This window comes from Barbus barbus (assembly GCF_936440315.1).
Source record: "Barbus barbus genome assembly, chromosome: 36".
Taxonomy (NCBI): Eukaryota; Metazoa; Chordata; class Actinopteri; order Cypriniformes; family Cyprinidae; genus Barbus; species Barbus barbus.
The window spans coordinates 27,994,094-28,017,645 of NC_136714.1; the positions used below are offsets into that span (position 1 = coordinate 27,994,094).

The following is a 23,552-nucleotide window of genomic DNA, read 5'->3' on the forward strand; positions in this document are numbered from 1 at the left end:
AAAAATCAATTTTTTTTATTATATGTTATGTTTTTATTGTGTTAGTTAGCTGTATTAGTTAGTTATTTTTTACCTAATCAAAATAACCTGACTGCAGTTTGATTGAGATTAATTGGAACGCACAATAAAAAAACATGATTTATGAGAATTGTTCAAAATGGAGTTACCTATTTTTGCAAATGAACTCTTCATATATATATATATATATATATATATATATATATATATATATATATATATATATATATATATATATATATATATATATATAAAATTATTACTGAAATATATAATTTAATTTACATGAAATATATTATATATATATATATATATATATATACACTTTTTAATAAAAAAACTATACTGAATTTACATAAAATTAAATTTTTACACACACACGTACACATATATACATATATATATATATATATATATATATATATATATACACATACTCCCTTTTAAATTTGGGGTGAAAAGTGATCTGTACATTTCAGACATGCTGAGTTTCACTCTGAAAGCAAAGCTACATTAGTGAAGCTGAGGGGAAGCGGTGGAATGTGGAAACACGAGTGCTCGGCCGCTGCTCGTCCCTCTGTGCTGGTGTTTGATTCCAGTAAAGGACACACAGTGTTTCAATGCGTCTGATCTGACAGTCAGACAAACAGTGTTGATCTGTTGCTCAGTGCGTGAGGCGCAGGTTGTAGAGCAGCTCTGCGGTCTGACACAGTGATTTGGGGTTTGCGCTGGAGAAATACTGACAGCAGAGCCAGTCCTCCAGCTCGGCGTTCCTCTCTGGCTCCAGCGAGCGCTCGGCGAACTTCATCATCAGCAGCGCGCGCTTCACATCCAGCCAGTTCAGCAGCCCGTCATGCCTCGGCTCCAGCCTCCGCCCACCTCCTGCACACACCCACGGCTGCTCCAGCCTCCGCCCATCTCCTGCACCACCTCCTCCACACACCCACGGCTGCTCCAGCCTCCGCCCATCTCCTCCTTCTCCTCCTCCACAGACCCACGGCTGCTCCAGCAGCTCCTGCCGAGGCCCCCACAGCAGCGCCTGCAGAGCAGGGGTGTAAAATACTTGAGTAATTTTACTTGAATACTGTACTTAAGTTCAAGCTGATGCTTGAGAGCAGCGCTCATCAGATGCTTTATTTGAAACCGCTTCACAAACAGTCTACATTTCTGTGTTGCAAACATTAAATTGTTGCAGCGGCCGCGATCAAAACGAGTAGCCTAATTAACCTTTGTAACTAATGATACACTTAAAAAAAAAAAGATTATGTTACATTATGCCAGTAGGTGGCACACAGTGACTGTTAAATGTATTTGATGCCTGAATCATTCATATTCTGAACGAAACAAGTCTTCATTTAATTTTTTTCAAATGATTGTTTACATAGGCTAGCCTAATTAATTACTTAATTTAATACATTTTTAAATAGATTCATTTATAACATTTTAGACATTTATATACATAGACTCATTTATAACATTAAATAAAATATTTAGTTAGAAACTCAAGTAAATTGCATTGTTTGGTTGTCTAATGTTTGTTTTCAGAACCGTGGGAGAGTCATGGCGTAAAAATACATAGTCTAACTAATACCATTAGTACTGTTTATATCCTATTATGTATGTTTATGAACAATGTATATATTATGTAGTTCGCCTTTCATAATAATGTGCTAGTTAGCCAGTTTCACGATGAATGCGGCTAAAGTTAAAAGTCTCTCAGAGAAAGAGAGGGGCGGGGTCAGCAGAGCTCATTAGCATTTAAAGGGACATGCACCGAAACGGCTCGCTGTGAACAGAGCTGTTTTTGAGGGTAAAAAGTGTGTTTTACACTACCATTGAGAAATTGACTATTGCATGTTATAGATTTTTCATTAAGACCCTAAAGAATCATACAACTTGTGGAAAATGGGCATCCGATGACCCCTTTAATGCCACAAAACAAGGCCCTAAGACTAAAATTGAAAATAGCTGATGAAATTAACACTACCTGCAGGATGCGCCGAGCGTCCTGGATGTGGATGCGGAGTCCGGGGTCGGGCTCCAGCAGCAGGTGCGCCAGTCTCTGCAGGCCAGGTGAGTAGATGGAGGCGGCGGGGATCGGTGGCAGCTCGTCGCATCTGTAGTCGCATTTGCCCGGCGTGGCTTCAAACGGGTTACGGCGGTGCAGGAGCTCGTAGATCAGGATGCCGGTTTGAAACTCATCAAATTTGCGGTACTGCGCAGCCGAGACGATCTCAGGCGCGAGCCGGGCGTGATCCCGCTTTAGAAATGAGTCGTCTGCATTGAGCCGTTTCAGCTTTGAAACCACAGAAAGAAATTACATTTTAGAACATATTCAAACAGAAAACAGCTATTTTATATAGTAAAAGTAATTCAAAATTGTACTGTTTTTGCTGTACTTTGGATCAAATAACTGCAGGCTTGGTGAGCAGAAGAGAGTTCTTTAAAAAACGTAAAAAAATCTTACTGTTCAAAAAATTTTGACTGGTAGAGTAAATTTGGAATAATTCAGATTTGTACATGTTTTTGAAAAAAGTCTTAAATTTCTTAATTTACAAGGCTGCATTTATTTGAACAAAAATACAGTAAATACTAGAGGTCGACCAATGTATCGGTTTTGCCAATTAATCGGCACTGATAGTTGATTGGCGGAACTATCAGTTATCTGGATAAAAGCGTCTGCTAAATTAATAAATGGATAAATGTAAATGTAATCTTCATGCCGATAGCTTTACCAGGTTGTGTCCGTTGCTGGAGCGGCTGAAGCTACGCTGTCATTATACATGAGAGTGAGTATACCTGCGAGTAAAGACCCAACATTGCACTTTTGCCCGGTGTGTGACTGCCATCTTATGTTATTTTGATTAGATAATCATCAAGTGTTCTAGAATATAAGCAGTTTAGAGTATACATACAATATCTTTATGTATGTCATTTCAATGCTATGGCCTTTGTGTAGATATTTAAAGATGGCCATCTTTAGTTATGAAATGGTAACACTTTACAATAAAGAGTCCATTTGTAACAGTAACTAATATTGATACAAGCTGTAGAATAGAAGTAGAGCTTACTGATGTATTTTTAAATTTGAAGTTGGTTTTGTTAACATTAATGAACTATGAACTAACTTTAATGATCAAAATATAATTAATATGAATACTTTTATTCATTTACAAAGTACGGTTCAGTACTTTTTTTTTTTGTTTAAATAGTAGAGCAGTATTTTAGTTTCTGTTCGGTATCATTTGAAAAACTATCGGTTGATTAATCGGTATCGGCCGGTGTGGTCCAACCTAGCTATCGGTATCGGTAAAAGCCACTATCGGTCGACCTCTAGTAAAAACAATAATATTATGAAATGTTATTAATAAGAATGATTCATAATAACCTGGTCTGCGTCGCGACGCTTGGCTTTGGCGAAGCTGCTGATGAGGAGGCGCGGGAGGCTGTGCTGCTGTGGATCTGGACGCTGCACCAGCAGCAGGTTCTCCATGCACAGATCTCGATGCGTGACGCCGTGTGCTTTCAGATGCTCCAGACCCGTGCACAGCTGCAGCAGCAGAAAACACACACGCCGCTCGTAAACCTCCGGCTGCGCGCGGTGGAACGACTCCCACTCGCGGACGAAATCCGCCACGCTGTGGTGCGGGACGTCCCGGGTGATCACCACCACCCGCTCCTGCTCGGCCGGACCGCTCTCCTCGCTGGGTAACATGCTCCGCGGCACGCAGGCGATGAAGTGACCGCAGTCCTGCTGCAGACTGAAGTGAGATGGGATGCTCTGCTGCACCGAAAGACCGTACAGATGAGCCTGGTTACTGTCCGGAGCCTGGCCTTTACAGATCTGACCAACACAGACACGCTATGATGTTAAATATCAATACACAACTTACACAATTTCCTTACCATAAATAAAATGTATATTTGGAATAATTAAGATTTTTTTTATATTTTTAAATAAAGCCTTTTATGTTCAGCAAGGCTGCCCTTATTTAATAATATTGTGAAATAATATTAATAACATTTATCTATAATTTAAAGCTTTTAATTATTATTGGTTATTATTACTGAAAACTGATTTTGCTGCATAATATTTTTGTGGAAATTATTTTTTCTGGATTCTTTAAAGAATAGAAAAAATTATGAAATTGAAATCTTTTGTAACATGATATTTCTTTACTGTCACTTTTAATCAATATAATGTCTATTCTAAATAAAAATATAAATTAATGTTTTAGCCCACACTTTTCTGAGGCAAGTCAAATAATGCAAAAAAATAAATACATAAAAAATAAAAAGGAATAAAAATAAATAATAATAAAAACATATTTAATTTAAAAAGTCAATTTGCCTAGGGTTGGTGGTGTTTATAATGAATGGCACTAGAATTTATATTGATTTATGCATTTTTCAATCCTGTATATAATATAATACAATACAATATACACACATATATATATATATATATTCTCTGACCTTGACGGCGTATGTGTTGCGAGTGTCTGACGCGCAGGAAGCTGAGTAATACACGGCGTCTCCGGACAGACAGCAGGGTTTGTTGCAGGTGAGTTTGAAGAGCGACCAGTTGCTCTCGTCGAATCTCAGTGTGTTCCTCTGGCCGCTGGTGAAATGCTCCTCACACTTGATCGCTAGCCGCCGCAGAGACTCGGCGTACAGGCCGCCCAGTTTGGAGTAGATGCCCTCACGGCTGTCCATGTTCCTGAGAAGTGTGTGCAGATGCAGTGTGTTGAGCTGCGGAGACGAGCAGGACGTCACGTTCCCCAGACGCGGGCGAGAGCGGGCGAGCGGTTTGACGCCCGAGTCGCTCGGAGCCGAGGTGGTGCGGTTCACCATCTTCTTCTGTGGTAACGGAGGTGGCTGGAGCTGATGGGCCAGGATGGTGCAGGGAAACATGTTGGGCTGCGGAGACGAAGGGGCGGAGCCAAGCGGGCTGCTGGGGAAAGGGGAGGGGCTGGAGCGGAGGGTGGAGTCTAGATCACATGACCAGAGGAAAAGAGAGAGGGTGAAGAAATAGTTAATTACTTTTAAAAAATTATATTAACTGAATTAAAAGTTGTTTAATGGCATAACTGGGCTTACATAATATTTATACAATACATAATATATACAACATTGACAAAGAAATGTACACAAAACAAGCAGTAGCGAAGAAAAAAAAAAAAAATTATATATATATATATATATATATATATATATATATATATATATATATATATATATATATATATATATATATATATATATATATATATATATATATATATATATATATATATATATATATATATATATATATATATAAAATACTGAAATGAAAGCAAGTTTGAAAGATCTGCTCTATATCAGACTCATAATCAGAGTTCAGTAGCAGTGAATCATATGATTGTTGATTCATTTCTAAATAATTCCTGTCAGACAATCAGGAGAATTAAAGTGTTCAGTGGAAATGAAAATGTTCCTCATTTCTGTTTCTGTATTCTAATACAACACACACACTTGCTTACACACACACACACACACACTCGCTCACACTCTTTCACACTTGCACTCTCATACTCTCACTTGCACGCACACACACACACACACACACACACACACTCGCGCTCTAACACTCACTCTTGCACTCTCATACTCTCACTCGCTCTCATACTCACTCACTCAATCACACACTCTTTGAGTAGCGCTTTGAGTATCCAGAAAAGCGCTATATAGATGTAACTAATTATTACTCACACTCACTCACACTCACTCACACTCTCTCACACTAGCACTCTTGTGTTCTTGCACTCACTCACACCTTCATACACTTACTCATGCACACACACACACAAACACACACACACTCCACCACCATGAATCTTTCATAGATCGTCAGATCCTGTGATGGTCAGTGGTTTGTGACGCGTTAATGAAGGCCTGCAGATGAAGATCAGTGACTTCATGAGGGAAACCGTCAGAAAACACCCTGTGATAAACACAAACCCTGATTTCCTCTATTTAACCCTCCATTATCTCTGTGCCCTGGTGAATTATGGGAACACACTACATACACCTACAGTACGACAGCCTATCACAGCCGTGAGCCTGAAGATCAGGAGGAAGAGCAGCATCTGATGTTCCCTTCTCATCACCGCTGATTATCAGGAAAGGAAGTTTCATTTACAATAACACAGTCTGTTTATAGACTTCAGTTCAGTTTCAAACCCTAGTGAACATCCCTCTGCTGCCTACACAGGAAGCTCCCTTCAGAGACAGCATCAAACTCAAATTAAACCACATGAGACTCATTCAAACTCTATTCTCAACCTAATGAAGAAATACACACAAACATGACATAACATAGTACATTTTTAATTAGACCTCATTTTTTCCCCTCAACTCCATCTGCTATCTAAGAGCCTGTTGCAATGCATTCTGGGACAGCTGTATTGATAAAGAATACAAGCATCAGCGTTTGGAAGAGCCTGTACATGACTTAAAATGATTTAAAACGAGACAAAACAACAACTAAAAACCAAGAATTAGCTTAAACTGTTTTTGTCTTTGGATTAAACAGGTTTTGTAAAAAAGCCTCATTTTAAAAGTATGATTTCAAGACCTGGAAAAGTTTTAAAATAACTATTTTTAAAGCTGAATAGGCGTTTAATAATGAATAATATTTTACTAATTATGCTAAGCTCTAAACATTTTTAATCAGGCAGAAATTGTGAGTAAAAAATATTTTAAAACCTTTTGTGTTTATCTGCTTTGTGTTTATTTGGGTAATACCCAATCTCAATTTTAAAATTTATTAAATAAAAAAATAAATAAAATATTAATAAAATAAAATAAATTAAAAATACAATTAATTGATTAAATAAAATATAAAAATTAATAAATAAAAAATAAAATAAATATATAAAACAAACAAATAAATGAACAGAGCGTCCGTGTGTAACTCACCGGTGTCGGAGAGCGCCTGCAGGCTGTCGCTGGATGCATTGGTGCAGCAGTTCAGTCCTCGCAGTGATTGGCTGAGATTCTCCACTGACCCCTGCTGACCAATGCGCTCCAGATCCATATTACTGCCACTCAGACGGTTACACACCCTGCAGACAACACAAACACACACATACAGTCATATATCACACAAACACACACAGGTTTGTACTCTTCAGCTGTTCAAACTCATGATATGAAGAGGTTTGTGGGAAAAACTGAACAGAAGTGAAGTGAATTCCCTCGCTGTGTCATTACATCATTATCTCTCTCTCTCTCTCGTATGTCATTTATGGTAAAGAGAAACTTCAGAATTGGTTCAATCAGGGCTCAAATCTCTCAAACAATGGATGTTCACATCTGAAAACCATGCTGGACACTAGAGCTGCTATACATGTGTTTTACATTATTATTAAAAAATATTACAAAAACAGAGAGAAAAGCTGTAAATCTGTATACTGAAATCCCAAGTGCATTAGAAAAGAAGCAGCATTTCAACCAATCAGGAAAAAACACACAAGTGCACATGAAAACTCAAGTACAGGAACACGATTGACTCCTGAACGCAGTGACAAACACATCAGTGATGCACAAAGTTTCGAGTCTCTGACCAATGAAGATCACAGACAGATGTCACACGTCTCCGTCTCCTTGGGTAAAAGCAGACCTGAGATCAGTCTCTCCGTCAAACACTCACACCTGATGATCTGATGATGATGAAGCACCGCAGCTTCCTCTGAACTAAACACACAGGTCAGATTCACACACACAGAAGTGAAGTGAACAAATGAAGGAAGCACATTTGAGCCTCAAACCACAGAGTTTCATGGGACTGAAGCCTGTTTTTCACACAACACACACACATTTATTTAAATGAGAACATACCATAAAGGTGTACTGCTTACATAAAGCCAATAATGATGACTAAAGACTTGAAACACCTGTCAGCCAATCAGAATGCGGCATTCAGCAGCGCTCTGATACAAAGTAACAAGATCAACAAACACACTCATGATTCTGTGCGGTGAGCCGCTCTATAAGTAGAACAGCAGCCCTTCCTCTCTGTGTGTGTGTGTGTGTGTGTCTGTGGGTGTGTGTGTGTGTGTGTGTGTGTCTGTGTCTATGGGTGTGTGTGTGTGTGTGTGTGTGTGTGTGTGTCTCTGTGTGTGTGTGTGTGTGTGTGTTTCCTGAGACTCTGAATCTATAAACTCCTGCCGTGTCTCTGGAGGACAAACATGAGCGTCTCCCTTACAGACAGGAGTGTGAAGTAACGAATTACAGATACTCACGTTAAAGTAATTAAGTCATTTTTATCAGTAATTGTACTTTTTTGAGTAATTTAAAAATTGTGTACTTTTACTTGAGTGTATTTTAAGTGATGTATCGGTACTTTTACTCTGCTATTTTCCTCCGTTTGTGGTCATTACATGCTTATTTTAATTTTTTTTTATCCATTAATGTGATTGGATAGAGAGAAGTCTCGTGACTTCCATCAAATCATATTGTGCATAGAAAACTTGAACCGCCTGCTGTGTATCATGGCATTCTTCAAGCATCAATTCAGTCACATCTTCCTCTAATATTTTAAGGTAAATTTGGGATTTCTGCTTACTAAATGATTTGCATATATGCTTGCCTATTAATATCTGTGTCAGCGCGTGATGTAATAAAACTGCAGCTCATTAATAAACTTTTTTTTATTTTTCTGATCCATTTTATACAACCCGCCTTCATTTAGCAAGTGCACTCGCGCATAAACAAGGTCAACACAAGGATTTTCAAGGTCAACACTTCTTGTTCCATTCAGTTGTGGATGCTGCTGATTCACAGAGACCGCTGCATTTGTGTTTTCTTTTAAAAAAAAAGTTTCCCCAGAAATACTTTGCTATTTAATGCATTTTTCCTTACAAATAGTTTTATCGACATAATTCCAGTAAATGTATATAAGGAATGAAATGATGCCATCCTTCTAGAACAATGTGCATTCATGTTAAAATTGTAACAAATTATCGTTTAGTTATTCTTATTTCTTTATTGCAAAACGCTAAAGCTGGTACGGTTTTAATCCATATCATGCTGTGTGATGCTGAACTATGAGTTTCTAATGGTGTTTGTATTTGCACTGTTCTAAACATTAATATTTAATGTGCAACAACAGCATGCTCTCAGTGGCTAAATCTATTTTTCAAACTTTATGATTTAAATGAGGATGATTGTACTGAGAATAACTTTCATCTTTTCTTCAGCTGAATACTGTTTCTGTGCTGTTTTGATGTGTTTTAAAGAGTTGGCAGTCAAAATTAAAACTGCTGGATGATAGATATTCTTCATTCTTTATGACAAACAAGATAATGTGAATTACAGAATGTACAACGTTTTTTAAAGGTATAAATTGAAGTGTACAGCGTTTATTATGAGGGAGTAGAATCCACAGCTCAGTACTCAATACTCAATACTCATGAGTACTTTTAAATAGGCTACTCTTTTACTCTTACTCAAGTAGTTTTTTTGGACAGTATTTTACTCACACTACCTTTTTTGGAAGGTAATGGTACTTTTACTTGAGTATATTTTTTCAGTACTCATTCCACCCCATAATATTTACTGTTATACTAAATATTGTATATTATGATAGGACAATATTTGTCTGAGATGCAAATATTTGAAAATCTGGAATCTGAGGGAGCAAAAAAATCTAAATATTGAGAAAATCTCCTTTAAAGTTGTTCAAATTAAGTTCTTAGCAATGCATATTACTAATCAAAAAAAAGTTTTACATTTACGCATTTAGCAGATGCTTTTATCCAAAGCGACTTACATTGCATTCAAGTTACAGTTTTTACATTTTTATCAGCTCTTGCAAGTTTTGATATATTTACAGTAGGAGATTTACTAAATATCTTCATGGAACATGATCTTAATATCCTAATGATTTTTGTCATAAATGAGAAATGTATAATTTTGATCCATACAATGTATTGTTGGCTATTGCTACAGATATACCGGTGTTACTCATGACTGCTTTTGTGCTCCAGGGACACATATTATTTTTAAAAATTATATATAGGAGTTTAAAAAAAAAGAGTTCTGTCCCTATAGAACAGTTCAGTCCAGGAAAGCTCATCTTTGGCTGATCTTGTATCATTGATTTGCATCTTTCCAGCGGATCTGGAACCTCAGTTTCCCTGATTTTCACGTGTTTCTGCGGATCTGAAGTGCATCGTACAGACACGCGCTCAAACACAGACATTTACACAAACACAGCGGCATGCAGCACATCGTGACCTTTCCACATGCTTAACACACACACACTACAGGACCTGAGTGAAACACATAGCCGTCTGTCACTCACCTCAGAACCAGCCGGACTGAAGGATCATCAGCGTCTGAGTGTGAATCACCGCGTCTATTTGAGTGTGTGTGTGTGTGTGTGTGTGTGTGTTCTGATCTGGTATCATCATCTCTGACCCGAGGCATGGAAACAAACACTCGAGGCACAGATCATCTGTTCCTCTGCTCCAGAAGCTTCTTCACCTCGAGCGAAGCTCAGAGGAACGACTGAGAAACATCAGAACATCTCAACACCTGCGCTTACAGACCACCATCACGCTTTAATATCCATAATCACCGCAGCTTATGCTTGTCCTGCTGGAAAAAGCAGATTTGTGAACCATCTGCTCCATAAATGATTCATTAGATGAGTTCATAACTTCACCCATTTACTCTCTCTGTTCCTCAACAATGGGTTAAAGCAGCGTCCCCAAACAGAGGTGATGAAAAGCTAATAATTAATCAAATCATAAAAAGATGATAAAATTTTTAATAAATATATTTAAATAAAAAAATCACAAACGAATAATAATGAAAATGGAAAATTTAAATATAATTAATTGTTTAAAAATTAATTATATTTATAATTTTATTTATTCATTATAAAAATTAAGTTTTACAATAAATTCAACTTAATAAAATAATGAAAATGTAAAAGTAAAAATGTTTATTTAAACTATAAAGTTTAAATAAAACTAAAATAATTCATTTAAAATAAATAAATGTTTAAAAAAATACAAATGAATAAATTAAAAACAAAAAAATACAATTAAGTCTAAATTTGAAAGCAAAGCACAAATTAATAAAATAATAAAAGCATACAATTAAAAAATAAATAAATAAAAGTTATTTGAAATTAAACCATCAAAATGAATAAGATACTAAAAATATAAAAAATTAAATAAATAAATGTTAAGATAAAAACAAACTGAGGCACTTCCTAAAAACCATTAAATATTTGTTGACCTGAATGTCATGTGACCACTGAACTACATCAGAGAATCGTTTGAATGTGCTGTTAAACTTAATATGAACTTCATGTTAATAATGTAAACAACTTCAGCTCAAAGGGGTTCAGCGGATGAAGCGTTTGAGAATCCCTGGATATTTACATCCGCACTGAAGATGAGATACACTCACAGCATGTAAAACAGACAGATTTGCATACTGCTTCTCTTTCAATAACGTGTTTCCAGGGCATTAAGGATTCGTCTGCCGACACTGGAGCACATTTAGTATTTGTTATGGAAACAGTGAGAACTTCTGTTTCTGACTCCACTGAAGCACAAACTAATCTCATGAAGAGCGTCAGCAGCCGGAGCAGACGAGTCTCTGCACGCTTCGACTGAGCACGGGTGTATCGCCTTACCGTACTACAGTATGCCAATAATAATAACCAGCTAATGACCAGGTTACCTGGACTCAACTAGTCTCTAAGGACGGGTCAGGATGATGGAGAAATATTATAAAATATTTGATATATTTTAGTATAACATTAAATATGATTAAAACATTATAAATATTTAATATTATATTAAATATTATAATACAATAACACAATACCAACATATAAATACATTAAAATATTTATTATATTTAATACTATACTGAATATTACAAAAATTAAACAAATCATTTAAAATATTTACATATTAAATGTTTAATATATTTAATAATATATTAATATTTTAATGCTATATTAAAATATTATATATATTTTACATTTATAAAAATCTAAAATATTGAATATATTTTAATATATTAATACTACAAAAAAAGTATAATGTTAAATACAATATTAAAACTTGATACATGTATTAAAACAAAAAAATTATTTAAACATTTTCCAGTATTAGCGTTTTATTTATTCAATTTAAATGGACATTTTCATAATTTCATCAACTCCTAAAAAAAACCGTTTGGAAAGCCTGCATTAATAAATTTTAAACCGACTGACTGGATTTTGAAAATATGTCATTTTGCACATCTAAAAAATAGGAGTATGTTTTACAAAAACAAAATATCGATAAAATATAATTTAATGTATTTATAGTTAAAATAGTTTCCACATTAGTTTTAGTTATTTTCAGTGCAGTCTCCTGTATCTGATGATGGTTCTTGGTTTGGTTCAGCTAGGAGCAACACTTTTAATAACCACAAACCGCAGCGATGAAGGTATAAACAGCAGATCGCGGCTGATGCTCAGATACGAGTGTTTATTGACTCCTCATCCGGAGCTCAGCAACAGACGATCTCAGCGCGCTTTATTTTGGTGATGTGACTCTGGGCCTGAGATGTTCCTGTGAGTCAGTCAAACATGAGAACAAATAAAAGCTCACGCTAATGGAAACAGAGCTGATCCAGAGTACGCTTCTATAAAGATGAAGCGCTTAACGTTTAATTTCAGCTCGGAACACGACCAGCTGCATCCTAACCCTTATATCACAAGGCATGCAGAACATTTTCTAAAACATGCATAGTTTTTTTCTGATTTTTTACACTTATTTTTAAGAGATACAACCATTTTTTAAAAACGTCATTGGGTCATTTTGACTCAGGTATGTATGGAACACCATTAGTGTCAAAAAAGTTTTTTATAAGATTATCTATGAAGGTATTATAGTGTCAAAAACTTTTGTAAAATATATTTATTTTCCCCATATCTCGCTCACTTTTGGACTGAATTTTTGGGACTGAAGTCTGTTGACGAACCATTGCAGCATAAATTTTTTTTATAATTTTTTCATCTGAAAATGTACGTTTATGCAAGTAAAATGCATTTATTTTGTTTGATTTAATTAAATTCTATTAATTCCAGTGTTGTTAACACTGGAAATTCAATAAATTCAATAATATATCCAAGTAAAATAATTTTTTATATATATATATATATATATTAGTTTTTTGGAGTGGTTCATGTGTACTTTGAAGTTTCAAAGAATTTCTTTTTTTAATTAATAAAAAGGGGTACATGCATTAACATGCAAAACGTTTATTTATATACTTTATTTTTTCACATTCGCTCACTAATGAGAAGTTGCTGATCAAATACAATGTTTTTAGCTGAAAAATATTAAGTTATGATTGTAAAATAACGATTCTTGTACGCAAAAACAGTGTACATGTTAGGAGGGTTAACAGCGTAAGCAGATAAAGTTCAATCAGACTGAAAGTGTTAAATGAACTAAAGGCCAACAGCAAAAAAACACAGATTCAGTGCTGGCAAGCCTTCTATTTACAGAAAACCCAAATCGCACATTAAACGTGGTTACAGCAGAATAAATGAATCGAATGGCGTTGATGAACAGGCGTCACATTCAGAGCGGCGTGAACAGATCTGCGCTTGATATCATCTCTATAATGGCTGAATGAAGGACTGATAAAACTCAGTGCAAACAAACAACAGAGAGACCAGCCTAAAACTCACGAGTCCAGACACAAACAACAATCACCTTCATTCAGAGAGAACCAGAGTGAAACACATGCACCAAAATAAACACTTCATCTCCGTAAACCACTGAGCTCAACGAATCACATCACCTTATTAAGATCAATTATGAGCCAATACAAGAAAGCAAAACCAAAGACACTGAATATCTCAATGAATCCATCACAATATGAAACTAGAGATCAGACTAATCAGTGACAAACTAACACCACAACTCATGACCAATACATTTTTAAATTCATTGAAACCTGGTTAGGAACACCAGACAGCTTCGCCTTCGTGCACTATTGGAAATTACTGGAAAGTGCTTTGTTGTTGAGAAAACAGGATCATGGAGTACATCAGGGGCTGGTGTCATAAAACAAGTTTACCAAATAAACCAGGCTTATTTCAGTTAGTTAATCTGACTTATTTTGAACCAAATCAACTGACAATAAATCAGACTAAGTGAAATAAACCTGGCTTATTTGGTAAACTAGTTTTATGAAACAGGCCCACGGTTTATTCTTGCCCATTTCTTGGGGAAACCTTATTAAAGCCAAAATGTATTGAAGATATTTAGTCAAAATCCAACAGTAGCGTCCAATTCATTTACAACCAACTATTGTTAGCCAGCGATTCTGAAGTTTCAGTCAAATAAATGCAGCGTAAAATACATACAACATGCATTAAATGGTTATTTACATACATAAATAAATAACTAATGCAAGAGAAAGGATTTGAGGAAAAAACTAATAAAACGTACCAATCACTACGTTTAAAGTTTCATCCTCCCGACTCAAAAACTGTGGTATTAAAACTATCTCCAAGTTTCCCAGTCGTAAATATGACTTGAGAGACAGCTCATGTCCAATTTCCACACATTATCTGCCACAGGTCTTTTTTTCTTACTAGCAATACTAAGAGCTTTTAAATTCATTGAAATGACCTGGTCAGGCAAACTATAAAAAACAACATATTTGGCTCTTTGCACTTACTTCATGCACTATTGGAAATTTCCTGATTCCCACTTCTGAAGTCATATTTACTGCATTCAAGTGATTTGTTGCTGGCAACAACAAAAATAATAGAGGATCCCAGATTAATTACTGCCAATTTCTTGGGGAAGCTACATTAAAGCCAAAATGCATTGAATATATTTAATCAAAATCCACCAGACTTTGAATAAAATGTAGCGTCCCATTCATTTACAACCAACTAGATGTTCAACCTGCAATTACGTATAAAGTTTAGTCTGGGGTATCATAATTATCTCCAGGTTTCCCAGTCGTAAATCCACCTTCAGAGCCAATTCGTGTCCAAACCCTAACCTTAACCCATGTCCAAATAAGACTAGGAAACTCATATTTACCATGTGAGGGCACCACAAATACGAAGACTAATCTGGCTCCATCAAAGATATCAATATCAATATCTTGGCAAACAGCATAAAATAAGGATGCATCTCTCACCGGTGGTGTTTTTTGGGAGGTGGCGGAGGCGGCGTGGGATCCCGGCTGGTGTTAGGGTCACTGGAGTGGATGAGAGGAGACGGGCTCAAGAGCATGATCTCTTTGGCTCTCCCCTCCTCTGCCAGCATTTGACTGGTGCTTTTGTTGGCGGTGCCTGGCATTGCACTGCTCTCGCTCGTCCATTCTCTGGAAAGAACAGCAGGAGCATTGATGGAGTCGCCCAGCCCACCACAAGAGCCTGATCTCTTGGACTCGACCTCCTCTTCTGCCTCGTCAATACATCCCTCCAGATTCCTGGCGCTGTTGACATGGTTTGGAGGAAGAACCACATGAAAGCTGAGCTCGGGTAACGGTAAGGAGAGACTGGAAGTACCAAGTCTTGGAGGACGGGCGTTGACCTTAGGAGGAACCGGAGGACTGGATTGAGGCTTGGGTTGGGTCGTTTTGGTGGAATCAGGAGCATTTGGCCAAGCGAACACCGGGCTTGATGGGTCTTTGGGCACGGTTGGGCTGAAGTGGGTCCATTGGGTGCTTACAGCCGAATCCGGGCTGCTCAGGTAAAACGTCCGGTTGTTTTCCTCAGTATGGGCAGCGACAACGGTAATAGTTGCTCTTTGATTATCGCTTACATTGACTTCGGTTTCAGACTCTGAGGATTGCGGAGCCTTCTCGTCGGATCGAGCATTGAGTCGTCTTTTCCTCTTGGTGCTCTCAGCATAGATCGGCTCGCTTTCCTCGAACCCGTTTGGTTGAACGCTTGAAGACTTCTGAGGACTCCGGAGTCCCACTAACGAATCCACGCTGCTTCGATTGGAGCACGAGTCTGATAGGCTTTCGTGGAAGGAGTCTGGAGTCATTGGAGATGGTGAACTACCTGGCGTCTCATTGGACGATCCATTAACCACATTCCCTGGTGCGGTTCTAGCTTGCCTTTCCTCTACGGATCCCCTTAGAGGACTCGTAACTCCATCCCTGTTTCCAGTCCCATTATAAAGACAAGAATCTCCACTGACGTAAGTGCTCTTGGTCATCGGTCTATAGGAGTCACTGTTCCCATTTGCTTTCAGACTGTGGGGAACGCAGCCATCTTCTTGACTCATAAATATATTGCTGACAATCATGCAGTCTTTGGATAATCCAGTGGGAGAACAAACATTTGGGGAGAACTTCTTCCCGGAGATGGTTTCTCTGAGAGATTTATTACATCCATTGCTATCGATGTACAGAGGAGCCAAATCCAGAGCTTTCTTCAGTCCTACAAAAGTCTTCTGGTTGTTCTAAGATACAGAAACAATCATAAGTCTAAGAAGAATTCAAACATTGGATCATTGTGTTTACAATAAAAACCTTATTATAAATACATACTCAACTTGCAATGTAAGAAACCCGCATTGAGATAAAATCAAAGCGTAAACAAACAAGCACACTGAATAAACAGGCAACATTTTACAGGCTTGTCAATGCAATAAATGCATTGCATAAACAATTATTCACACAGGTACAAATAACTAATCAATCATCTTATTTGACTCCACAGACACCTTTATGTGACTGTGTCCATGTGTTTGCTTTATAGTCTGTCATAGAAATGATTCAATGCCCTTGGCGGTGATCTAATTATCTTTGTTTAAACAGCCTAAATGTGTACATATCACTGCCTTCCTGTACAGTATGAATGGCAATCTGTTATCTTGGGTTCACAAAGACATTCCAGTCTCCACCCATGTACTGAAGAATGTTGACTAAACCCCACCCACATGAACCCACCTTAGAGATATCACTGCCTTAGAGAACACTGACACCATAACAAGAGCTTAAAGGAATAGTTCAGCCAAAAATGAAAATGTGTTCATTCTCAGGTCATCCATGATGCAGATGAGTTTGTTTCTTCATCAGGTTTGTAGAAATGTGTTTCAGCAATGGATGGTCTGCAGTGAATGGGTGCCGTCAGAATGAGAGTCCAAACAGCTGATAAAAACATCACAATAATCCACACCACTCCAGTCCATCAGTTAACATCTGGAGAAGACAAAAGAAAAAAAATCCATCAAGATGTTTTTTTAACTCCAATATGAATCTATAATCCATAATAACTCTTCCTCCAGTGAAAAAGTCCATCTGCTGTTGTCTCTCACATCAAAATCCACACAAATATTTGTTTAGAGCTGTTTTGTCTTAAACAGATTATGGACTATGTATTTTAGTTAAAAACGTCTTGATGCTGGATTAGTTTCAGTTTTTGTCTTCTCCAGATGTTAACTGATGGACTGGAGTGGTGTGGATTATTGTGATGTTTTTATCAGACTCTCATTCTGACGGCACCCATTCACTGCAGAGCATCCATTGCTGAGAATGGGTATTCCTTTAAGAGTTCATCCACTCAATGAATTCAGTGCATTCCTGGAGATACCTGTTCTGTATTCATGTTGATGTCCGTCTTGACCTCCATTGTGACGTCCATGTTCATCATGGTGGGTCTGACAGCGATGGTGGGTTTGCTATACGGAGAGGGAGACGTCACCCCATCCTCGTCTTCCCCGATCAGACTCGTTCGGACACAAGCGCTGCCCGCTGTGCCGGTCTGTCCGTGAGCGCTTCGTGGATGGAAGCAGTTCTTACAGAAGCCTGGTTTCCACACGTGCTCTGCAAACTCTCCACACGCAGACATTTTAACACAGACCTCGAGCTTCCGCCTGATCTACTCTACTCAAGCTGAGAACAGACGACGGTGTCTGGTCATAGTGTGTGGCACAGGAGATCAGCAGCCTGTAAACCTGAGAAAACAAGATACATTTTAGATGATTTTGAGTTATGCTGGTGTATGTGTTTGACAAGAAAAACCACATGCATTTGGAGAATTAGTCATATGTTAATGGCTATTAAAACAATCATCAAACACACAGAAACTCAAAGGTCTCCACAACAAACCACCAACATATAAGTTTGGTTTAACTGGGAGAAATACTGACAGAAATATTAGCAGTGAAATGAACTCCTCACGACTAATTATTAAGGCTGCAAAAAGGCAGAACATTTCTTTATGGGTTTTTGTGGAAACTTTCAGTGATTTTTGGGGTAATTTATCAGGATTTTTTGGAAACTTATCAGGATTTATTTTTGGAAATTTATCTGGATTTTTTTGGCAATTTATTAGGATTTTTTTTTTTACATTTCTGTGATTTTTGGAGAAATTTATCAGGATTTATTTTTGGTAATTTATCTGGATTTTTAAAAACACTTTCCGAGATTTTTGGGGAAACTTTTCAGGATTTATTTTTGGAAATTTATCAGAAGTTTTTTTTTTTACTTTCCGGGATTTTTGGGGAAATTTATCAGGATTGTTTGGAAATTTATCAGGATTTATTTTTGGAAACTTATCTGGATTTTTTTGGAAATTTATCAGGATTTATTTTTGGAAACATATCTGGATTTTTTTGGGAAATTTATTGGGATTTTTTTTTTTTTTTTCATTTCTGTTATTTTTGGGGAAATTTATCAGGATTTATTTTTGGTAATTTATCTGGATTTGAAAAAAAACTTTCTGTGATTTGTGGGGAAACTTTTCAGGATTTATTTTTGGAAATTTATCAGGATTTTTTTTTTACTTTCTGGGATTTTTGGGGAAACTTATCAGGATTTTTTTTGTAACTTTCCAGTATTTTTGTAAAGTTAGTACTTTTTGGAAACTTTCGGAGAGTTTCCAGAAATGTTCTGCCTCTTTGCAACCCTAATTATTATTACTTAATTAAAACATCATTTTAAGGAATATCACCCAATCAAGAGACTTTATTTAATTCAAACCTTACAGTTTTTTGCAATGTTTTATTGTGTATTTTCATATGATTACATTTAAAAAGATTGATTATACTGTTATAGTCGTATGAAGTAACTTGATTGCCACAGTTTTTGATTATAATTTTTTTATTCAGTCATAAACCACAAAATCCAGTAAAAAGAAAACAGAATTTGGAGAAAAAAAAAAAAAAGTATTTCATAGTACCCTAATATTGTCCTTTTTTTAAATAATCATTACATGGTAAAAGGTTTATGAAATCAATTGATCAGATATTTTTAATTGATAAAATATACAGTCCAGAAAAATGAAAATGTAAAACACTGAATTTGGGAAAAAATATATATATATATCAACATGCTGCAAAGGTTTTATTTAAAAAAACTTAAACGTTTGTACATTCCAAGTGTTTCTGACAGGGAAATGCACTTGTGTAGGAGACTTTAGCCTAAATAATCAGATGAAAGTACTTCACGCTTACTAGTGAAAAACAAAAGGTGCAAATCCGCTTCTCCAGTTCCTGGTCCCTCCCTTCATAGACAGCTTTCCTTTGGCAAGACTTACTCACCCACTTCATGAAACTCAACCAAACAAACTCATTGTGTCCAAACACGAGGACCAACCATCTATAAGTTCCTCAGCGCACCTATATCAGCAGAGCCGGACCAAACACTTAAAACAATGCTGTTCAGATTTGACATGTATTTGTATGTTGAAATGGTTTAGAGAGTGAATTAAAGCAGAGGATTTTCAGTCAAACAGCCATTGTGGCCAAATAGATTAACAGTTATAAATCCAAGAATTTAAAAACAAGTTAAATCTGTTTGAACACAAATAAACTGATCTTAATGCGATACGCTCCAAATCTGAGGTTCAAATCAGAGACGCTGAAACATTGCAAGATGTGAGACAAGAATCTTTGTAACTCCATGGCCAAATAAAGCAAATTAAATCATTTAAAATGTATGGTTAGGATCATGAGGAATATATAAGCCATATTTATACTGCCTCGTTTGGACTGTACCTCTAAAAAAATGTGTTATGGTCTTTAAATGCATGCAATTTAATTTGCTGCATATTTCCAACTTTAAACAAGTTGCATGGACCAAATCTGGATCTTTCCAAATCAAACATCCCTTAAAACATCAACCAGTAGCCGAAAAGATCCAGAAATAGTCCATGCAGCTTGTTTAAAGTTGGAAATATGCAGCAAATTATCATGCAAATATTTAATGACTGTAACACATTTGTTTAGTGGTTTTCACAGGACGGCACCAGATGGCGTCTGTTTTTGATTGAGAAATCTTTCAGATCATTAATTACCCACATGACTCATTTCTAGATTCTTAATTAAGAAATACGCTCTTTAAAAAAAAAAGCAGCAGCAGGTGCTGGAGTCTGAGAGCGGCTCGAGCAAGTTTCTAAACCACATTTGCAAATGTGTTGTTGCACAATGACTCAGTTTGATACAGGAATCTATTCGCAGAAGCAGTTGCTGTTATATTTAAAGGCACGGATGGTTAAAACAGGAAATAACGTTTTCAAATAACACGGCATACGTGAACCTGAGCAGCTGATGCACTACATTACTGTTCTTTCACACCCCACAGAAGTTTGCTAATTTTCACCATAAAATGTTTCTAAAATGTTATTAACAATATTTCTGCCTCATCATTTGATGCACATTGGATCGCAGTCAGAAGTTATTACAAACACTCAGTGGTGATTAATAGTAACATTTAAATACAAGTGCTGCATTAATCTCATTAAATATCATGTGTAGAAGCTAATTGCAGTTTTTTAGTAGCTAATCTAATTTCTCTGTTACGCATATACGATTATATTCCAGGATGTACTTTATCTAAACAAATCATATAAGTTCATAAGAAAATGTTTCGTTCTCTAAAAAGATTTTATACAAACAAAACGGGATCAGAGGGATGTTGGATCTACGAATTATTGGATTTCAAATCAGTAGGGGTTGAGCTGTTTTATGGATGGTAACTGTAATATAATTACTGAAATCTTATTAGTAATTAGCTACACTACTAGTTAAAAGTTATATCTGACCCTGCAGCACAAAAGCAGTCATGAGTAACACAGGTATATCTGTAGCAATAGACAACAATACATTGTATGGATCAAAATTATACATTTCTCTTTTATGACAAAAATCATTAGGATATTAAGATCATGTTCCATGAAGATATTTAGTAAATGTCCTACTGTAAATATATCAAAACTTAATTTTTGATTAGTAATATGCATTGCTAAGAACTTCATTTGAACAACTTTAAAGGAGATTTTGTCAATATTTAGATTTTTTTGCACCCTCAGATTCCAGATTTTCAAATATTGTCCGATCATAACAAACCATACATCAATGGAAAGATTATTTATCTTCAGATGATGCATAAATCTCAATTTTAAAAAAATTGACCCTTATGACTGGTTTTGTGTTCCAGTGTCACATATTATTACTAGTTACCGCCCATCACTGGTCTCAGGTAATAATTCATTTTACTTTGGCCAAAATGGAGAATGTGGCCATAAAGATGTTTTTTTTTCCATTTCTGACAGCACAGCAGCTCTGTCTGTGGCTCAGATATCTGAAATGCCTTCACCCGCTAGAGAGTGAAAACAAATCTGTGAGATTTCGCACCGTGGCTCGTGTCTGGCGGCCGAGAAGATGCGCTAGACGTTGTTATGGTGTGAAAGCTCACGGTGGTGCGAGTCTCCTCTTCACATTCCTCCCGTCAGAGAACGATCCGGCGCGACGGCCTTCCAGAGCGCTTTCTGAAGCCTGACATGGAAAGAACAGAAGAGCCTCTAATTTTGGTGGCCTGGGAAAGTGTAGTGGAGATGGACGAGGTCAACTGACCCTCAATCAATGGCTGATGAACCAGTGGCTCTGTTTTAGGGGCTCTGCATGTCGAAGACTATTTGGGTTTTAAAGACCGTAATACATAGAACCATTTTGGTTCCCCAAAGAACCTTTTTGCTTTACAAAAACAACTGAAATGCATTGGAAACGTTTCAAGGATGTTAAAGAGCATGTCAAAGATGACATGTGCATTTAAAGACTTAAAAACAAAGATTGTTTATTGGCATCAAATATTCTTTACACTTAGAAAAAACTATTATTTTGGAAAAGATGATGAAATATTCTCTTAAACTCTACATGGTCAAACAAATGGTGCTTATTTTTACGAATCGTGGTGAATATTTCATGAATTGTCTATATATTACTCATAAACCACTCCTTCATTTGGATTGAACCACCGTTTGTTTTACAGTCTTTAAATGCAAATATTTTTTTTGACATGTTACTTTAAAATCCATGAAACTTTTCCAATGCACAAAAACTTCACACTTAAAAAAAAAAAAAAGTTTTTTTGGGGAAAGATAATGTGTGTATTTTTATTCTCATCTTATTTTTTATTATCTGTGTTGTTGTCTCGGTGTACTGGAAGCTCATGACACTAAAACAAATTACTTTTATGTGCAAAAAACATACTTGGTAATAAAGCTCTTTCTGAATTCTGATGATGAAAAATTAAAGATACTGAAGTCTAATGACTTCTTAAACTTCACGGCCAACTAAAAAGCAAATTAAAATAATCTAAAATCACTTTAAAAATGGTACTTAATTTTATATTTGCTGTTAAATCATTCCATATATCACCCAAAAGCCATATTCACACACCTTCATATGGACACTTTAGTTTATGTTTTACAGTCTTTAAATACGATTAATTTTAACATGCACTCTTTATTGGCAACTTCGGTTCCATGAAGAACCTTTGACACCCATAAAACCTTTCCATTCCACAAAAGGTTCTTTAAAGCGAAAAAAAAAAGAAAGACCATTATTTTTAAGAGTGAAACTTTTCCAATGCACATTGGTTCTTCAGAGGGCAAAACGGTTCTTCTATGGCTCCTTTAGTGCAGATTCTGATAGGAACTTCATGATGGAAACTGCAGAAGCAGATCTTAATCTTCAAGAAGCTTCTTGACGTTTATGAGCAAGTGAGGACAGATAAATAATGGCCCGCAGGTTGAAGTGTCGCCGGCCGTTCTGTGTTTGCTCAGTTGAGCCATTAGACTCGCTGGCAACAAGTTTGACAAGTCAAAACCCAAGACACAACAGGAGAAGCAGAAGCTCTTTGTTCCTGCAGCAGCTGAAAACATTTGAGCACTTGTGAACAATGAATGTTTTGCCTTCAGACATTGCTCAGGGGGAAGGGTGCTTCTGCTGAGAGCGTTAAACCCTCGAGTGTCAAACACCAAATCTTTACCTGCAACCTATGAGACGCCTGCATCTACCGTGCAATCAGACTTAAACATGGTCAAATGTGTTTAAATACACTCTTACTGCCCATCAAACCAGCCAAAATATGGAATAAACCAACATGCAACATGCATTCCACAAATTCCATATGAATCCACCAATTAGACATTTCACTTCCTTAAAGAAGCCGTGTGAACCATATCGATTCAAAACTAAAAGACT

The 23,552-nt window shown here is 36.5% G+C and overlaps 1 protein-coding gene across 1 annotated transcript in view; it reads right to left on the bottom strand.

Annotated features, from left to right (window-relative positions):
* Positions 1–528: 528 nt before the first annotated feature.
* The window catches only part of LOC306856030 (inactive tyrosine-protein kinase PRAG1-like), a 24,030-nt gene continuing 1,006 nt past the window's right edge, over positions 529–23,552 (bottom strand). Inside the window, exons 2-8 of the mRNA XM_079394997.1 lie at positions 17,657–18,020; positions 15,247–16,523; positions 6,982–7,127; positions 4,495–5,009; positions 3,407–3,862; positions 2,006–2,278; positions 529–1,057 (exon numbers count right to left, since the gene is read on the bottom strand). Coding sequence (XP_079251123.1) covers positions 683–1,057; positions 2,006–2,278; positions 3,407–3,862; positions 4,495–5,009; positions 6,982–7,127; positions 15,247–16,523; positions 17,657–17,914 — 3,300 coding nt within the window. The 5' untranslated portion in view covers positions 17,915–18,020 and the 3' untranslated portion in view covers positions 529–682. The remainder of the gene's footprint in view (positions 1,058–2,005; positions 2,279–3,406; positions 3,863–4,494; positions 5,010–6,981; positions 7,128–15,246; positions 16,524–17,656; positions 18,021–23,552) is intronic.